The sequence below is a fragment of the Linepithema humile genome, chromosome 4, assembly GCF_040581485.1.
Source record: "Linepithema humile isolate Giens D197 chromosome 4, Lhum_UNIL_v1.0, whole genome shotgun sequence".
In the NCBI taxonomy this organism is placed as follows: Eukaryota; Metazoa; Arthropoda; class Insecta; order Hymenoptera; family Formicidae; genus Linepithema; species Linepithema humile.
Window position 1 is genome coordinate 9,183,145 of NC_090131.1, and position 19,896 is coordinate 9,203,040.

General features: G+C 33.5%; 1 protein-coding gene across 1 annotated transcript in view; it reads left to right on the forward strand.

The window, feature by feature from the left end:
• The first annotated feature begins 15,075 nt into the window (after positions 1–15,075).
• The window catches only part of LOC105677893 (calpain-A-like), a 69,762-nt gene continuing 64,941 nt past the window's right edge, over positions 15,076–19,896 (forward strand). Inside the window, exon 1 of the mRNA XM_067353970.1 lies at positions 15,076–15,303. Coding sequence (XP_067210071.1) covers positions 15,235–15,303 — 69 coding nt within the window. The 5' untranslated portion in view covers positions 15,076–15,234. The remainder of the gene's footprint in view (positions 15,304–19,896) is intronic.

The following is a 19,896-nucleotide window of genomic DNA, read 5'->3' on the forward strand; positions in this document are numbered from 1 at the left end:
ATCAAAATTATTTTTTAAATGTAACTGATGAAATATTACTTCTAAATAACCAGAAATATGGAACTTGTAAAAAAATTTAAAAATTTTAAGTTTTGCAATCTTAGTCACTTAAAATGTAATACTAAGAAATTAGATCACGAGATCTATTTGCAAGAATTTGACGTTTCTTTATAAATAACTTACGATAGTCTTATGATATAATGATGTAATTTTTAAACAGTTAAAAAGCATCAAAAAGGAAATTAATTTTATGTTTATCCAGCAGATAGAGGTACGTACTAATAAGATCTAGCAAATGGACCATTTTACCCCGCGGTCCGTCTTACCCCACCTTCCCCTACATATGATATACGCTGAGGTAGATACATTTATGGATATACATAGTGTTACGTCCTGATCAGACTTCACGATTCTTTTCTTTTCATTAAATACCAGACTTAGTAAACACGGGACCAACAAAAAACTCTTAAAGAATATTATAACGTCAGAGCTGTTTTTCTCACGAGACACCATGAGCTCGAACTTTCTCACAGAGAAAAATAGCAAGGGGGATAGATATTTGAAAATACCTTGGTCGGTCAGCGTGCCTATCGTCGTCAGAAAAATCATAAAAGTCAAAACTTGCAGTAACCGGAGTCTTTAGTCGACTCCAGGTGTTTAAAGTAAGAAATAAAAACTGGCACCAGCTAGCCATATACTTGGATTCCGCTTACGGGAACCCTAGTACCCAATAAACATCAGGACATTCTATGTACGTCCTATGTATATACATATATGTATATTGTATATTCTATGTATATACAGAGAATGTGAAAAGTATATAAAACGCATATCCTGTGTATGTGAAATAATTACCACATGTATGTACATAAGATGTCCATAGTACATAGGTATATTCCAAAGATATGCAATGTACATTCGTGGTATATACATGGGGTATATTCCGAGGATGTGCAGTGCACGTTTGCGGTATGTACATAGGATATATTCCGAGGATGTGCAATACACATTCGTGGCATGTACATGAGGTACATTCTATGTATGTACATAGTATACACAGTACGTTTTTTAATAATAAACTATTTTTATTCATTCGGATAATTATCTACCCAATTTTTGAACAATCAGTTTATCTAAATTCCCTGTGTTGGGATTCAGATATTAAACTGATAGAAAAAGTTATTACATCTTCAAATTGAAGATGTAATTCAATATTATTACCCGCATTTTGCAAGTTTTATATAGTTCTCTTGATTAAAACTTAAATCCGGATAACACACAATATCGTATGATTATTCTATGTTGTATCAAATATATTTTTATGAGAATATTCTCGAAGAAATCATTTATACAGGGTGATTCAAAATAACCTGATGTCCTTGCAATGCCATATTCTTGAGCAAATTCTGAGACGATTTTTCCTTTCACAAAATTATGTCCAAAGCTTAGTTTTCGAGTTATAATTGAAAATAGTTTGCTACTTACGAGTCCGATACAACGGACACGCAGGGACGGTGCAATGCGTCATGAGACGATAGTAAACATTTGACAGTCTCATTATACGTTGCACGTCCCTGCCTGCCCGTTGTACCGAACTCGTAAGTTGCTATCTATTTTCAATTATAACTCGAAAACTAAGCTTTGGACAAAATTTTGTGAAAGGAAAAATCGTCTCAGAATTTGCTCAAGAATATGGCATTGCAAGGACATCAGGTTATTTTGAATCACCCTGTATAAATGATTTCTTCGAGAATATTCTCATAAAAATATATTTGATACAACAGAATAATCATACGATATTGTGTGTTATCCGGATTTAAGTTTTAATCAAGAGAACTATATAAAACTTGCAAAATGCGGGTAATAATATTGAAGTCTTCAATTTGAAGATGTAATAACTTTTTCTATCAGTTTAATATCTGAATCCCAACACAGGGAATTTAGATAAACTGATTGTTCAAAAATTGGATAGATAATTATCTGAATGAATGAAAATAGTTTATTATTAAAAAACGTACTGTGTATACTATGTACATACATAGAATGTACTTCATGTACATGCCACGAATGTGTATTGCACATCTTCGGAATATATCCTATGTACATACCGCAAACGTGCATTGCACATCCTCGGAATATACCCCATGTATATATCACGAATGTACATTGCATATCTTTGGAATATACCTATGTACTATGGACATCTTATGTACATACATGTGGTAATTATTTCACATACACAGGATATGCGTTTTATATACTTTTCACATTCTCTGTATATACATAGAATATACAATATACATATATGTATATACATATGACGTACATAGAATGTCCTGATGTTTATTGGGTTTCTGACTATCCAAAAAGACTGGTATTTTGTCAATGATTATTGACAAAATACACTACAAATCCGAACTTCCTTCTTACTATACTTTTTATTGACGAAGCTAAATTTACAAAAAGTGAGATTACAAATTTTCATAATAGCCATGAATAGTCAGATGAAAACCCTCACGCAATTATTGAATCAGGGCATCAAAAGAGATTTTCCTTGAATGTATGGATAGAAATTTTAGGAAATGAACTTCTAGGACCAGTTAGTTTTTCTTCCGAAATATATGGTATCATTTTAGCTACATATTTTTTCTTAAAGACAACTGTGTTTTTTTTACACCAATCGTTTCCTCTCATTATTTTGTGCATAAAAGTGTTGAGGTGAGATAATTGAAAAATGAATATTTAATGAGATATTTCATAATTTGTGTAAAATTATATCAAATTATAGTATAAAATATCTCGTAAAACATTCCATTTTTAACCATCCTATCCTTATAACTTCTTACGCCGAATATTGAGAGGAATTGATTTATATAAAAAAATCAGGGTAGTTCCGTTTAAAAAAATAAAAATAATCTTTATATGACTTTGAAAAATTGCTTTTTTTCGAAAATTAATTTTACCATTATTTGTCCTCCTTGAGACTGCATAACCCTGATAGCCACCTGTCTGTGTTGTTGCTGCCACGTTGCCGAAAACAAAGGGCATTAATTTTCAGCAAATTTAGAACAAGGTGTGTGAGTCATTTGCCTCTGGTATGATATCACATGAATTCAGCATGTGTTGCTGTCAAGTTGCTATGTGTTTGTTGTCAATGGTTTATCGCTGTACATAAAGAACAAAATGACAGCAAGTTGCCAACAACACATGCCGAGTCATAAATTTCAGCAAAAATTCAACAACGTGTCGAAAACGGTTAATATATTTTTTGCATCCTTACTCTTTTCAAACATATAAAATAATAAGTAAATAAATCCTCCCATACAACACACAAAGATTGCATACACATTGCATCAATTTTTCATCGCAATGTTGCAATATTGCAAATTTACTGCAAAATGTTGTTGCATCATTGCTGTGGGATTGCAGCAACGTTAAAATGTCCGCTTTTAGGAAGATTGTAACGAAATATTACAGTAATATTGCAACGTAATGAATTTGCAATAATGCATTGTTATTGCAATCTTAGAATAATGTTGCATATATTTTTATTTATTCGGACATTTATCTGTCCGATTTTGGAACAATCAGTTCAATATCTGAATTCCCTGTGTTGAGGTCGTATCAGAAAAATTAAACTGATAAAAATAATTACTATGTCTTTAATCTTACTAGGCACTCTTTGCAAGTTTCATCATGACTAAAACTTAAATACGAGATAGATTTTGCAACGCGCGTCGCATAGCGGTAAACGAACGAACTAGCGATTACCGAATATTGCTATTGCAATGTTATTGGAATGTTGCTGTCACATTCTCATGAAATATTACAATTACAGGTTGCAATAATGTCTCAACAATATTACATTGCAACTTGCAAGATTGTAACATTGCTGCAATGTAATTGCAATATTCTGTGCTGTATGGGTAATATCAATAATATAATTGTGATCGTTAATTAATGGTGAGAGATTATATTCCTCATTATCATTAACGCTATTATTTTTATCTAATTCATCAGAAAATCGTGATAATCTGCAAGTGGAATTTATAATGTCTTGTGACTGTTGAATTTTGTTAGCTGATGTAACATGTAAAATAGAAATTTCCTCTAAAAAAATGTAATTTCCAGTATTAGAACTGCGTATATCTGCATGAACTAAAATTTTTTTCATGGCTGCTTTAAATTGCCTAATAGTCGGGTTGTTATTTCCTATATCTGTATTTTCACTCTGATTCTCGCAAGATACATTAGCGTTCTTTATAGCTGAATTGGTTGAGTTTATCTTTTTCCTTCCACACACTGGAAGTCGCATGATACTTACATCGCGCTTGCGCAAACTAATAGCCAATCAAATTTAGGCACACTTTACCTCGTCGCACCGTCCCGCAGTAACTTCCCCCCCGCAACGATATGCTCGGTCTCTATATTCCTATGTCTATAACATGCACCAATAAAAAGCCGAACGGTGAGTATGCTACCTGATGGTGCTCAGCGCTCACGGAACTATCATTGGCGGCGTCGCATGTTTTCTTATAAAATGCATATTTCCGCAAATTATCTATGAATCGATCTGAAAATTTCCAGAAACCTTCCTTCAATAGTGAGAAACAAATGTCTTACTGGAGATTGTTTCAAATTTCAAGTTCCCTCGATACTTTTTGTCGGCGAAACTAAAACAACGTGGTACCGACTGGCGACTGGCCTCAATTTGCAATTAATTATTATTAAACAATAGACGATTTCCAGCTTCTTTATTGTTTTGTAGGCATTGCTAGACTATACTGTATGCGTACACCAAATTTCAAACAATTTCAACAAAATTTGGCCAAATTACGACGATTTATATCTTAAAATTTTATTGAATTTGGGAATAAAAATTTTTCAGTTTTTTATTTTTATTAATAAAAATAAGCATTGAACAAAAAAACTGCAAATAGAAAAAAGTTCCGTCTCGTTATTCTCTACAAGCCTATATTAAAAAAAAATTAATTTTGCAACTTTCAAAAGGAGGATGTTAAATATAGGTCGATTTTAGCCCCTGGTGTGGAACCAAAACTACACATGGTTTCTTATAGATTTCATACCGTAGAATTACGTGGTGAAGTTTGGTTTCCTTTAGACACCTGGAAAAGTACAAAAAAATTGAAAAAAGACCATGAAAAATGGAATTTTCCGAGCTGGTTGAAGCTTGGAACATTCCTGCAGCGATTTTTAAAAAATAATTTGTCGCTCTTGTTCTTTTGCAGGGAGGAAGTTTTGAGGCCCTCACATGACATACAAGGAAAACCGATCCGATACATGCGTCGGAAGTCACCCTTATACCCGAAAAACCACCCTCAAAATCACTTAAACGATTCTCGCCAAGCTAGAAATGATTTGTTGCTCTTCTCCTTTTGCATAGAAAAAGTTTTGAGGCCCTCACATGACATACAAGGAAAACCGATCCGATACATGCGTCGGAAGTCACCCTTATACTCGAAAAACCACTCTCAAAATCACTTAAACGATTCTCGCCAAGCTAAGGTACATAGACATTCAGTCAGACTCAGTAATCTCATTATCATCTGAATCGGATGATCAATCATTTTCGAAAACGGATGAAAAACTGGACGCTGGTAGCCGTATTGTGTTTAAATATTTCGCAAATCCAAAATACCATATTATTAACATAACATGAGAACAACATCCTACCACTCGGTTACCGACTTTGCATGTACAAGCGTGACCTACGATTGATGAAATGATAGAAAGATTTTTATTAATTAAGACGTAAACAAAGTACTTAATAGAATTCGAGTGACGAGAACGAACTCGAACTCGCAATAAGAGGGCATCCTTTCTGTTTAGGTCAATATTATACTCATGATAATTTATATCAGTCAACGGTTTTGTGATTTCAAATACAAAATCACCTGTTTCACGTACATGATCTTCATAATATTGAACAGCCATTTTGATTTGGTAAGTTCCACAAGCGTATAACTCTAAGTTCTTTATTTCGAGTTTTGGAAAATCATTTAATTCATATTCTTTAATATTATAAAACATTGATGATTTTTTGTTTAAGTTTTCCTTTTTCACAAGATTTGCTAAATGATTTTCTGTTAATGAATAACTTAGCATTCGTTCAGTTATGAGATCATGATTTTTAGGTAGGTTTACAGGTTTAAAAGTAAAGTTGTACAAAGCACAAGCAACTTTAAAGTCATCAAATAGCGAGTGAACGGTCGTGTTCTGGATTGTTTTATTAAAATATTGGAACTTTTGTTTAATTCTTCCATTAATGACTTCTACTATATAACGAGATTTCGTGACCAATCGTGATTCATTGGCCTGTTGAGTTAACAAAGCTTCACGAAGGCTATCTGCAAAGGCTGGCATTTTTGGAATAAATCTTCTATTTTTTATTTTATTAATAGAATCACGAAAATCTCGATCTACTATAAGAACATCGTCATTTTTAAAGGCAGACCAAACAGCATCATCTTCCAATAGAGCATTCATGATTGATGCATCATTTTCTACACTTTTATAGGGTCCCCAGACATTTGCAATGTAACCGTCTGTGAAAACGGCCATCATAGGTTTTATTAGGTTGCGATGTTTGTGTCCAGAATAGGTTTTCCTTTGTAAATCGAAATTACCATTTTTTTGAATGAATAAATACGTACCATCGAAAACGACAATGATCTTATCTGCTGTTGGAGCATGGATCTGGACAGCAATTTCGTTATTATGTTTAATCATTGCACTTCTAGACATTGAAAATGTTAAATATTCTGCACACAGAGTTTCAATAAGTGCTTGGCGACACAAATCTGCATACGCACTGGCTGTCTGCCGAGTAACATCATAGCGTACAGCCAATTCATCGAATGTGTATCCGCGACGTAATCGTGAAAGATATACTCCTAAGGCAAATTCCTTGTTGTGGACTCGAATATTCAGATCTTGAATAAGGATTAAGAGGTTTTTGAACTGTTCATGATTAAAACCAGTCTCAAAAATCAAAAATTTTTTATCCATATTGCAAAAAGATGTACGACAATTCTTGGTCCTTTCGGTTACAATCATACTTGCAAATGTCTTGAAACAATCATCTATCTCTTCAGCACTCAGACTGACACCGACAATGTTTGAAGTGAAGTCTGCTGGAATGGTCAAAGAATTAGTATTCCAATGAATAGAGGAGGCACGAGCACCATACTTAACAAATATCTCTTTTTGTATATATATTTCATGGCATTCAATTTTTGATAAACGACGTAGATCGTCATTCTTACATCCAAAGATGCACGTCTTATGCGAGTAATAACCTCGTTTCAAAGGCACATCAACAATATCAGATGATTGGATTTCATTATTGGAAGTAGAAGCATTACCGACACATTCACGAACAGGACGAGTTGCGGCTCTGTAGCACTTTTTACAAAAAACTGTTTCACCTTTCTCACGATAAGAATCACGTGATTTTTTGTCTAAAGATACGTGACAAACCGAACATGTCCGTGGCATATTGTTCACAAAAGGAGAAATTCTTAAATGTCAAAACTAACAAATTCACAAATTGAAATAGAAGTCGAATCTACTTGCATAAGATAATTACACCATTTCTAAATGGAAACTAACGTTATCATCCTGCAGATAAAACGATTTTTTAAGAAGTTTAGGAGAGATACACTCAATGATATTAAATAGTATCCTTTTGCAGGGAGGAAGTTTTGAGACCAACAAACAAAATATACAAGAGACCGATCCGATACATGCGTCGGAAGACACCCTTAGCTTGGCGAGAATCGTTTAAGTGATTTTGGGGGTGATTTTTCGGGTATAAGGGTGACTTCTGACGCATGTATCGGATCGGTTTTCCTTGTATGTCATGTGAGGGCCTCAAAACTTCCTCTATGCAAAAGGAGAAGAGCGACAAATCATTTCTAGCTTGGCGAGAATCGTTTAAGTGATTTTGGGGGTGGTTTTTCGGGTATAAGGATGACTTCCGACGCATGTATCGAATCGGTTTTCCTTGTATGTCATGTAAGGGCCTCAAAACTTCCTCTATGCAAAAGGAGAAGAGCGACAAATCATTTCTAGCTTGGCGAGAATCGTTTAAGTGATTTTGGGGGTGGCTTTTCGGGTATAAGGGTGACTTCCGACGCATGTATCGAATCGGTTTTTTTTGTATGTCATATGAGGGCCTCAAAACTTCCTCTATGCAAAAGGAGAAGAGCGACAAATCATTTCTAGCTTGGCGAGAATCGTTTAAGTGATTTTGGGGGTGGTTTTTCGGGTATAAGAGTGACTTCCGACGCATGTATCGGATCGGTTTTTTTTGTATGTCATGTGAAAGCCTCAGAACTTCCTCCCTGCAAAAGGACAAGAGCGACAAATCATTTTTTTAAAATTGCTGCAGGAATGTTCCAAGCTTCAACCAGCTCGGAAAATTCCATTTTTCATGGTCTTTTTTCAATTTTTTCGTACTTTCCCCGGTGTCTAGAGGAAAACAAACTTCACCACGTGATTCTACGGTATGAAATCTATAAGAAACCATGTGTAGTTTTGGTTCCATACCAGGGTCCAAAATCGACCTATATTTAACATCCTCCTTTCATGCTCTGAGACGTTTGGACAATACTTTTACAGGATTTCGAGCGTTGAGCGAGTTCTTCGATCCGGGCCCTCAATTTTTAATAAATATAGTCAGAAGCGATTTAACGTCAGCTGACAGTTTTTAATAAATATAGTCAAAAGCGATCTAACGTCAGCTGACAGTTTAGAAAAACGAGAGTTAAACCCGCGGCACACGGTACTATTTTTTCTGCTGGATTGCTTACGTGTGCCTGTGCTGGCAATCTTGCTGTCTGCTAGACTGGAAATTGTGTGTCTACTGGTCACGCTACTGACTGATATGCTGGAATTACATGATAGAACAGGTGCTATTTTTCTTGCGTGATCCTGTGCTGGCTCTTGATTGCAAGAGCCAATCACGACACAATCTCATTAGTTAGGTTAAGTTAAGTTAAGTTACGTGGAAGTATTTTCTTGGTTGTTGTTAGTATTGTTATACATTAACAAATATAATGTCCATAGCAAATTGCAAAGCAAAAATTAAAAATAATGCAATTACATTTTTTTATGTTGCACTGCAATGGCAATGGCCTACTCCATGTTTACTTCAGTTTGCTTAGCCAGTATGGAAACCCGCATCGTCTGAAGCCAAGCCAACAATATGGTCAGTAGCACTGCCAGCACTGCTGCCTACACGATAGCAAGTACGCACATCTAGTTAGCAATCCAGCAGAGAAAATAGTACCGTGTGCCGCGGGCTTTAAAAACGATTTATTCGTGAACTAACAGATTTTAAGAAATACGTATTTCTTTTAGTTAGTAATTTACTACATATGTGGTCTGTTTATGTTTTATCGGATAATTTATAAGGTCATTTAACCTTTTTTTTCGCAATTGAAATTCTATCGTATGACTGTATTATGTAAATACGAGACAAAATAGACTTATACAAGGTGTCTCATAGATATAAATTAGATATGATAAAATATTTTATTTGAAAAATGTATGTATGATACTATATATCTAATTGGAAAAATATGTTATATGCTTTCCCTATTTTTATTCTTATGTAATTAATACAAAATAAATAAATTAGTTAATTAATTATTGATTACATACATATACATATTGAATATAGTTATCTTTATTTTGTATTTTATATAACTGAAATAATATATACTCTTATTATTTCAGTCATTATCATATACAATACAAAATAAAGATAACTATTTATTCAATATATGTGCATATGTATATATTAATTAATTGATTAGTTATTTTGTATTTTCTACATAAAAATAAAAATAAGAAAAGTATATGACATTTTTCTTCAGTGATATATATAGTATTATATGTATATTTTTTATTTATTACTTTGTCATATTTAAGAGGATGCTGAAGTGACGGGTGAACTCCGAACGCAAAAGCGCCATCATTTCGATGGTACTAAAAATGAAATGACATTATCGGCGCAGCCTACGGACCTATGCCGCGTAGGTCCGTGTGTACGCATTTGTTTGTAGTGGTGACTCACTACACTGACGTGTGGTCTGTGTACGTGTGTCATCGGAAGTTTGTAAACAAACGATGCTTGCGCTTGTTTCCTCGACTGAAATTTCGTTGCAAGGCTGCAATATAATGTCCGAGAAAACATAAGCGTATACAAGGTGTCAAATAAATACAAACTAAATATAACAAAATAATAAATAAAAAATATACATATAATACTATATATATCACTGAAGAAAAATGTCATATACTTTTCTTATTTTTATCCTTATGTAGTAAATACTAAATAACTAATTAATCAATTAATTAATATATACATATACACATATATTCAATAATTAATAAACTTATTTATTTATTTTGTATTAATTACATAAGAATAAAAATAGGAAAAACATATAACATATTTTTCCAATTAGATATATAGTATTATACATACATTTTTCAAATAAAATATTTTATCATATCTAACTTATATCTATTAGACACCTTGTATAAGTCTATTTTGTCTCGTATGTACATCATTCAGCCATACGATAGAATTTTAATTGCGAGAAAAAAGGTTAAATGACCTTATAAATTATCTGATAAAATATAAACAAACCACACGTGCAGTAAATTGCTAACTAAAATAAATACGTATTTCTTCAAATCTGTCAGCTGACGTTAGATCGCCTATGACAATATTTCTTAAAATCTGCCAGTTCACGAATAAATCGTCTTTGGCTCTCTTTTTTCTAAACGGTCAGCTGACGTTAAATCGCCTCTGACAATATTTATTAAAAATTGTTAGCTGACGTTAGATCGTTTCTGACAATATTTCTTACAATTTGCCAGTCCACGAATAAATCGCCTTTTGCTCTCTTTTTTCTAAACTGTCAGCTGACGTTAGATCGCCTCTGGCTATATTTATTAAAAATTGTCAGCTCACGATAAATCGCCTCTGACAATATTTCTTACAATTTGCCAGTTCACGAATAAATCGCCTTTAGCTTTCTTTCTTCTAAACTGTCAGCTGATGTTAGATCGCCTCTGGCTATATTTATTAAAAATTGTCAGCTTACGATAGATCGCCTCTGACAATATTTCTTACAATTTGCCAGTTCACGAATAAATCGCCTTTAGCTCTCTTTCTTCTAAACTGTCAGCTGACGTTAGATCGCCTCTGACAATATTTCTTACAATTTGCCAGTTCACGAATAAATCGCCTTTAGCTCTCTTTTTTCTAAACTGTCAGCTGATGTTAGATCGCCTCTGGCTATATTTATTAAAAATTGTTAGCTGACGTTAGATCGCCTCTGGCTTGTCTTATTCTATATTGCCAGTCCACGAGAAAGCCGCCTCTGGCTTGAAGACAAGAATAAGAATTTTCTTCTAATGCCAGTCCACGAGAAAACCGCCTCTGGCTTGTCTTATTCTATATTGCCAGTCCACGAGGAAACCGCCTCTGGCTTGAAGACAAGAATAAGATCTTTCTAATGCCAGTCCACGAGAAAACCGCCTCTGGCTTGAAGACAAGAATAAGAATTTTCTAATGCCAGTCCACGAGAAAACCGCCTCTGGCTTGAAGACAAGAATAAGAATTTTCTAATGCCAGTCCACGAGAAAACCGCCTCTGGCTTGTCTTATTCTATATTGCCAGTCCACGAGAAAACCGCCTCTGGCTTGTCTTATTCTTTATTGTAAGATACTTTTATTACGTCGTATGCTCTATGTATATATATATAATGTATATTATATGTTCCATATTATCTATATTCATATCAAAATATCTTTCTAAGAAATTGACATCATTTTGTATACTTTTTTTACAATAAATGTATATGATATATGCCATATTTTTTATTTCTAAAGCATGAAATATAAAGATATTTTTATTTTTTTGTGTCTATTATTTGTAAAATAATCTTGATAAAAGAAACAACATTAATTTTGCGACTTGCAATAATCTGTTTCATTATATGCTTCTTTTAAATACTTACAATTAGCCTTATTTTATGTGATTAACTTGGTATTTAAAATACGTATCAAAATCAAAAATGTATTTATATTACAGTAGAAACGAAACATTCTTGTCTTACAACAGAGAGAAATGGCAAAATATAATAGTCTAAAGTACAGTCTAATAAAAACTGTTAAAATTGAACATTTTATAAAACCACTGTGACTCATGATAAATCAGAACTATTATTTAAAAAATATAAACATATTTCGACTGTGTGTTTTAAACTGCACCACACATTCAAAATTCACAGAATAAAATTATTTCTGCAAAGTTGTGTATAATGTCAGTGGAAAAGTGATTTATTTGTTATTACATATACATGATATTTTACCATTCCTCTCTGGTGTAAGACTACAATGTTTTTTTTCTATTGAACTAGAAATTAATTTTATATTTTGATGTGTATTTTAGATACCAAGGTAAACGCATAAAATAAGACTAATTGTAAGTATTTAAAAGAAGTATATATTGAAACAGATTATTGCAAGTCACAAAATTAATGTTTTTTTTATCAAAATTTTTTTACAAGTGATACATACAAGAAACTAAAAATACCTTTATATTTCATGCTTTATAAATAAGTTATATGACATATACATTTATTATAAAAATATATACAATATACAAAATAATATTAACTTTTTACATAGATACTTTGATGTGAATATACAGGGTGCGTCAGCTAAATCCGGACAAAACAAATTGTTTATTAAAACACTCTTTAGACTCAGAAAAAACTTGAAATTATGAAATATTTTTTTGTACGTTGCTTAAGGGATCCTTTCTGAGTACAATTATTCTATATAACCCCCGTTTGCTGCGATCACTGCTTCAATCCTTTGCCTGAAGCGCGAGCACGCTCTTTTCAACTGCTCCTTGTCTAAATCAACGAATGCTGCTTCAATAGCGGCTTGAAGAGTTGCCACATTGGGGTGCCTGGACTTGTTAGACAATCTTTCAATAACGCCCCAAACATAATAATCTAGGGGGTTTAAATCCGGACTATTAGAAGGCCAGAATTCCTTGGACCAAAACGCATCCACGTTATCGTTAAGCCAATTTTGCACTAATTGGCTTGTGTGAGCCGGTGCACCGTCTTGTTGAAAAATGTACGGCCTCACGGAGGCCATAGTTTCCATCCATGGCTTTATTACAGTCCTCAAAATCCGGAGGTAAACCTCCTTCGTGATGGTTTCTCCCTTTTTAAAGAAATACGGCGGCATGACATCACCCTCATTAGAGACGACGCTTAAGACGTGAACATTGGCTGGAAACTTCGTCCTGCCTATTATGGGGACATCCTCGGGATCACGGGCGAGCCAACGGTCGTTCCTTCGACTCACTTTTGTCGATTTCGAGTACTTGAAGAACCGAATAATTTCGATCGGCGAACGTCCGGCGCGAAGCGCTTCAATTATCGCCGCTCTTCGATTGTATTCCGCACTTGATTTTATTGACTCGAACATTTTATAGGTTATACACGTTTTACACAAACATTTGACTAACGCGAACATTAACAATCATTTGTTCCTAAATTCACACGTAGCAAGGAATTCTAATTTAATTTTGTCCGGATTTAGCTGACGCACCCTGTACATAATATGGAGCACATAATATACATAATATAAACACATGAAGCACATAAATAAAAGTATTTTACAGAAATTAGAATATGAATGTATGTAACTAAATAATATAAATGTTTGCAAAAATGTTGCAAAATTTATGTATAATACATACACTTTTTTATCCATCAGAGTGCCTTCAACCCATTTTTTTCAGCCGGGTTTCGTAGCACATAACACAAACATACACACACACGCACAACTAACACACATAACTAACCTAAAAGATTCTGTATATGACAGATAGCACTGAGAACTGTATAGCGCCTCTATCCCAAAATCGCGGAACTAATCTATAGCTCTTTTTTATCATTTTTTTCTATATTGCACGCATGCTTTGCATAAATCCGGAAAAGTATGGCATTTTGAAAATAAGTCTCTAAGCTCTATTTTTTTTGTTTTCCATTATTGTTTCATACGCTCTTCTTCGGCACACACCCTTGTTTTGCAGATTGAAGCAGTATAATTTTGATATAAAAGATATAATTCTTTGAGGTGACATTGTCGATAAATTTTCAAAAATTTTTTTTATTTTTTGGTTTAAATTTCACTATCCACCGAAAGATTAGCATGTGCACTTTACTTACACCAAAGGATTTGTAATTCTATCAAAGCAATAAAAAATGCCATACTTTCCAGAAAATTAGAAGTTCGGTCGGTAACAATATGACTTCAGCATCCACTTAATTCATATTTATTTGACATTTTGTATACGCCTATGTCGTCTCGTACATCATATTGCAGCCTTGCGATGAAATTTCAGTCGAGGAACAATCGCAAGCGTCGTTTGTTTACAAACTATCCGATGACGCGTACACAGACTACACGTCAGTGTAGTGAGTTACCACTACAAACAAATGCGTACACACGGACCTACACGGCGTCTGTAGGCTACGACGATAATGTTATTCTCAATTTTAGTTCTATCGAAATAATGAGAAAATTTATTTTATTGCACATGCGCATACATAAAAATATTTCAATATAATAACTCATATCGTTGTCCGTAATATATACTAAAATGAAAAAAGATCATACGCAGCTATAATAAAACATATTAATAGATCCATAATATTTCCGTTTTTTTTTTATTAAAACTGCTATGGTAAAACGACTGATTGGTGCATGTCCGTGCTAGATCCATAATTGTGGATCTAGCACGGACATGCACCAATCGGCCATTTTACCATAGCGAAAAATGGATCTGGCCATGTAGTTCCGCCGGCTCAAAAAATGGATCCAGTTAGCGCTACTGTACGGCCTAGAGAAAACGTCGTACGAAAAACGACGGCATGGCCCCTCTCAGGCTTCTTTCTGCTCATAGTCATAAATTACGTGTATATAACTAGTGTTATCGCAACATCGGCAGTGTTACCGTTGAAAAAGCAAGATTAATTGAAAAAACGAAGATTGGATCGCCAAATACCCGATTAACGCATTTATCAGATGTGCTTAAATTCAACTCTTTACCAAAATTTCCGGTAAAATTTGTGATTTATTAAAATAAAAATATCAACTCTGACAACAATGAGTTCATACGGATGGAGCAAGAAAATATATGAACCAGAATTCGTACGTCAGACGAAAAAGATTGAGGTGAGTAAAGTGATATAATCTGTCTAAATTTTAGAGCAATTTAGAGATTTCAACAGTGATGACTAATTAACGCGATCGTGGAACAAAATTTCATTAATTACAATTAACCAGTAACCACAATAAGATTAAATACATAACATAGACCAGAGATGGGAATTAGTTGTAACTTTCGGCTCGATTTTCTGATTGACGCCTCCTGCCCCCTCCTTGCCGCTCACATGCTAGCAACGAGTCGTCAACGTGTTAACAACGCGCGTTATTAAAGTGCACGATATTTAGCCTCAGGAATGTCCATATCACAAATGCAACAAGATAATAAATATGGGATAAATATAGATTTCCACATCACTTGTGAGGTACTATTGTTGAAGAACGCATCAATAATAGTACCTCACAGGTGATGTGGAAATCTATTGTTCCATATTTATTATCTTGTTGCATTTGTGATATGGACATTCCTAAGGCTGAGTATCACGCATTTTAGTTACGGGCATTGTTAGCGTGTTTGGTGACTCGTTGCTAGCATGCGAGCGGCAAGGAGGGAACAGTAGGCGTCAATCAGAAAATCGAGCCAAAAGTTGCAACTAATTCCCATCTCTGACATAGACATTTCTACCTATTATATTATTCAGAATGCATGTTAAACTGAAGTTTTCTAGATGGCGCGGTGAAAAAAAAGCGCATGCACATAATGCTCTTAAATATTTGTATGATGTTAGTCGACGACTGTCACTTTTTTTAAGAAATTAGGTGTGAAATCGATTGTATTTCATTTGTAGATTATTGTAGTGCAATCATTTTTGTTTGTTAATTCATAATTAATTTTTTATTAATTATTTAATTATAGATTATATAACTAGCTAACATGTATTATAAAATTAAAAAATTTTTTTTTATAATTAATTGCATTTTGTTTGTAAAGTTTTGTAGAAAAAATTAAGAAGTTTTGCAGTTCCTTTAAATTGTTTATAATTATTAAAAACGTTTATTAAACCGTATAGCTAATCAACAATCAATCAACGATAGCTGCTGCCCTTTAGATGCTTAATATACTTGATCTGGCACTGACCCACCAATAATGAGCGCTTCATAATTTACCACATTTATTACTCATCTGTTGCTAAATTGAATTTAAATATTCAGACAGCGTATCATAACAAAAATACTCCAAAAAGCCAGTAATTATTTTAATTGCATTGTCAACAGAAAGTTTATTTTATCTTGACTTTTTTTACTGACCATTGATACTTTTACAACATAACAATAACTTACCATAACTCTATACACTCTACTGCATCATGAAAATTTTTTAATGTGCTTTTGTTTGTCTCATGTTTTCGCAATATTTGTATGATTGCTGGCGCCAATTTAAATTTAAAATTAATTGTTTCAATCGAAGATTCTTTTATGACATCTTCTTCTTAGTCATAACATCTTGCCAGATGTGTTGTGATTCAGTTCGACTAGCCCGTTTCCAATTTAGCGATAGCTTCCTTTACCATACTCCGCCATTCATCTCTATCTCTGGTATCATGGACAGCCTGGCCAAGATCTTTTTGCAGAAGTTTCCTAGTAATGTCAACCCAGCGTGTCAGTGAACGTCCACGCCTCCGCTTGCCCTCCGGTTTTCCCTGGACCACAAGTCGTTCCATGTTGTCACTACGCTGTATATGGCCAAAGAATTTCAGTATTCTTGAAAATACTGTACTAGACAGACGTCTAGGAGGACGTATTTCATTAAGTATGGATGCATTAGTCCTACGCCGAATCCAGGGTATTCTCAACATCCTGCGCCATACCCACATCTCAAAGGCATCAATTTTTCGTCTGTCAGCTTCATTGACGACCCACGTTTCCGAAGCATAAAGAAAGACAGAGAAGACCAAGGCTGTAACTAGTTTGCTCTTCGTATTCCTCGTGATGTTTCTATCTCGCCATATCCTGGCGAGTTGAGACATTGCTGTTCTTGCCATTTGTATTCTTCGTCGAATTTCATTTTCACATCCACCGGTATTATCTATTAGAGCACCAAGATAGATAAATTGATTGATCACCTGACAGTGACCGATTTGTTTAATGTCAGGTCTATTGTCATTTTCTCGGTCTATTATCATTATGACATATGACTAGTAAAATACAAATTAGCAATAATATTTCCGCTCATATAAGTTAAACATAAAATAAAAATTAATAAAGAGGATCCTGGAGCCCGTGCTGGATAGTCGTGCAATTAAAAAACTTCTTTCTTCTAGTTATTTTATTTATTTAATTCTTCAAACGTTTCGATCCCAATGTGACCATATTCAGTGAAACAATCCAATTATGAACATGATAGTATTTCATAAATAAATTATCTAAATTGTGATTGTCATAAATTAAAATAGAAAAAACATAAAATATACATACATAAATCTCTTAGTTGTCATTAATTATGTTGTCCGCGCTCATGATATAATTAAAAATTTAATCTATGTTTAACAATATATAAGGCAAATTATTATAAAATTATCCTACTTATACATATTGTGGCGGCTTACCGCCACACCGCTGCACCGAAGCGGCATAGTACGCCGCGGCGCCGCTACGCGCCGCAGAGCCTCAGCCAAGTTCTGAGCCTACAGAACCACCAGATTGCGCAGGCGATGTTAGGGTGCAGTCCCATTGAGCACGGATCGGAATGACGGATCGGATTTCTCACTAGAATTGAGTGTTCCGTTCACGTTCCGTTCCGTAAAAAATTTCTCTACCAGTCCCATGTAGCAAAAACGGAACAGAATGTCGCCTCGAACGCAAGTAAATGTACTTAATTACGTTAATATTTCGTTATTTAAATGTGGTTGAAGCAATTATATACATAATTTCTGCAATTTTCTTGCAAATTACATTGCTATGAGTACTTAAAAATACTGAATTATTAGAGTGAAATATATTTTGTAACTATATTTCCGTTCCGTTTTTGCTACATGGAATTGGTAGAGAAATTTTTTACGGAACGGAACGGATACATGTGTGAAGAAACGTAAACTATATTTTGTAACAGACAGTTTTATATTAGGGTGCCGTCACATACAGCCCGTAATCCGTAATCCGCACCGGAAGTCCGCAAAAGTTACTAAGTATTTCGTCCGTAACGTTACGTGTGTTTTTATCTCCTTGTCCCATAGAGCCGTAAATACAGACGTAACGGTAGTACTATTTTTTATTTAACAGATTATAATTGTTTATTTGTATTTTATTCATAAGAAAACTACAGAATATATTATGATTTTAACAAAAGTTTTAATTAAATCGTCAAATTTAGTTAAATAAATAAAATTAGAAAAAGCATTACTAGTAATAACTAGTAACTTGTAGTAACTTTTACGGAAATTTCATGAAATTACGGCTCCATGGGACACAAGAAGATAAAAACACACGTAACGTTACGGACGAAAGAAATTTATTTGCGTTAAATTAATTAATAATTTTTTAATATTAACAGATTAATACAACATATATGTATTTTTATTATTATAGATACTTATAAAAATTTTATTATTATACTTATATACTTATTATATTTATTATACTTAATTTTTATTATAGATACTTATAAAATTTTATAATCACAATGTTGCCGCATATTTAATGATCCCTAATATATACCCCATCATATTTGTTTTAAAGAATTATTTTAAGATTTCAACAGAAACATTTCAATAATATTTTATTAGCAAATATTTGAAAATTGTTAACACTTTGTAAATTTTATCATATAAATATTCACATTTGCAATGTTGAAACATATATTACAATTTCATTATTTAAGTTTGTATCATAATAAATTTGTGTATGATGCTTTTTATATTATCCTAGAATTGTATTATACTTACATTTATGAATTTCAGTTACAATTTCTTCACAATTTTTGAGGTTTTCACAATTAAATATAAAAAATAAATTTCTTTATAGTATTTCTTTTGTAAATAATGCATATAAACAGTAAATATATTTTAAAAATAATTTTTAAATATGTACTATTTTTTCTTTTATTTTACTACTTTACAAATGATGTTTTTTGTGTATATCCCCAAATTATATTTTATTTTCATTGATATTACAGTCTAAATACGAGTACAAAGCAATTTGTATCACAAATGCATCTGTTGCAGCGATATTTAACATTATAAACGTTAAATATCTAGCGCTATAATTTGCAATATATGTAATTTATAGCGCCTTTCTAATTTACTTTTCAATTTTTATTACGCAATTTCCAGTGCTATCAATATTTTACAAAATAAAAGTATTTTTTCGATAAAAACTCAAAGCATTTCTATATTAAAGGAGCGAGAGAGAAAACACTAAAGCGTGCGAGAGAGACAGCTACTGTTTGACGATGAGATCATCATGCTCTTCCCTTCCTTCGTCGCCCCTCGCCTACAAGCTGTTTCTAGCTCCCCCCTTACTTCGTCGCCCCGCTCAGCATTTGCCCCTCTTGCCGCTCGCCCCGCACAGCATTAGCCCCTCTTGCCCCTCGTCTCTCTTTGCGCATGAGGTAACCTTCTCTCTATAGATCTTGGGTCTGAGATAGCTTCTGTTTGCCGATGAGAT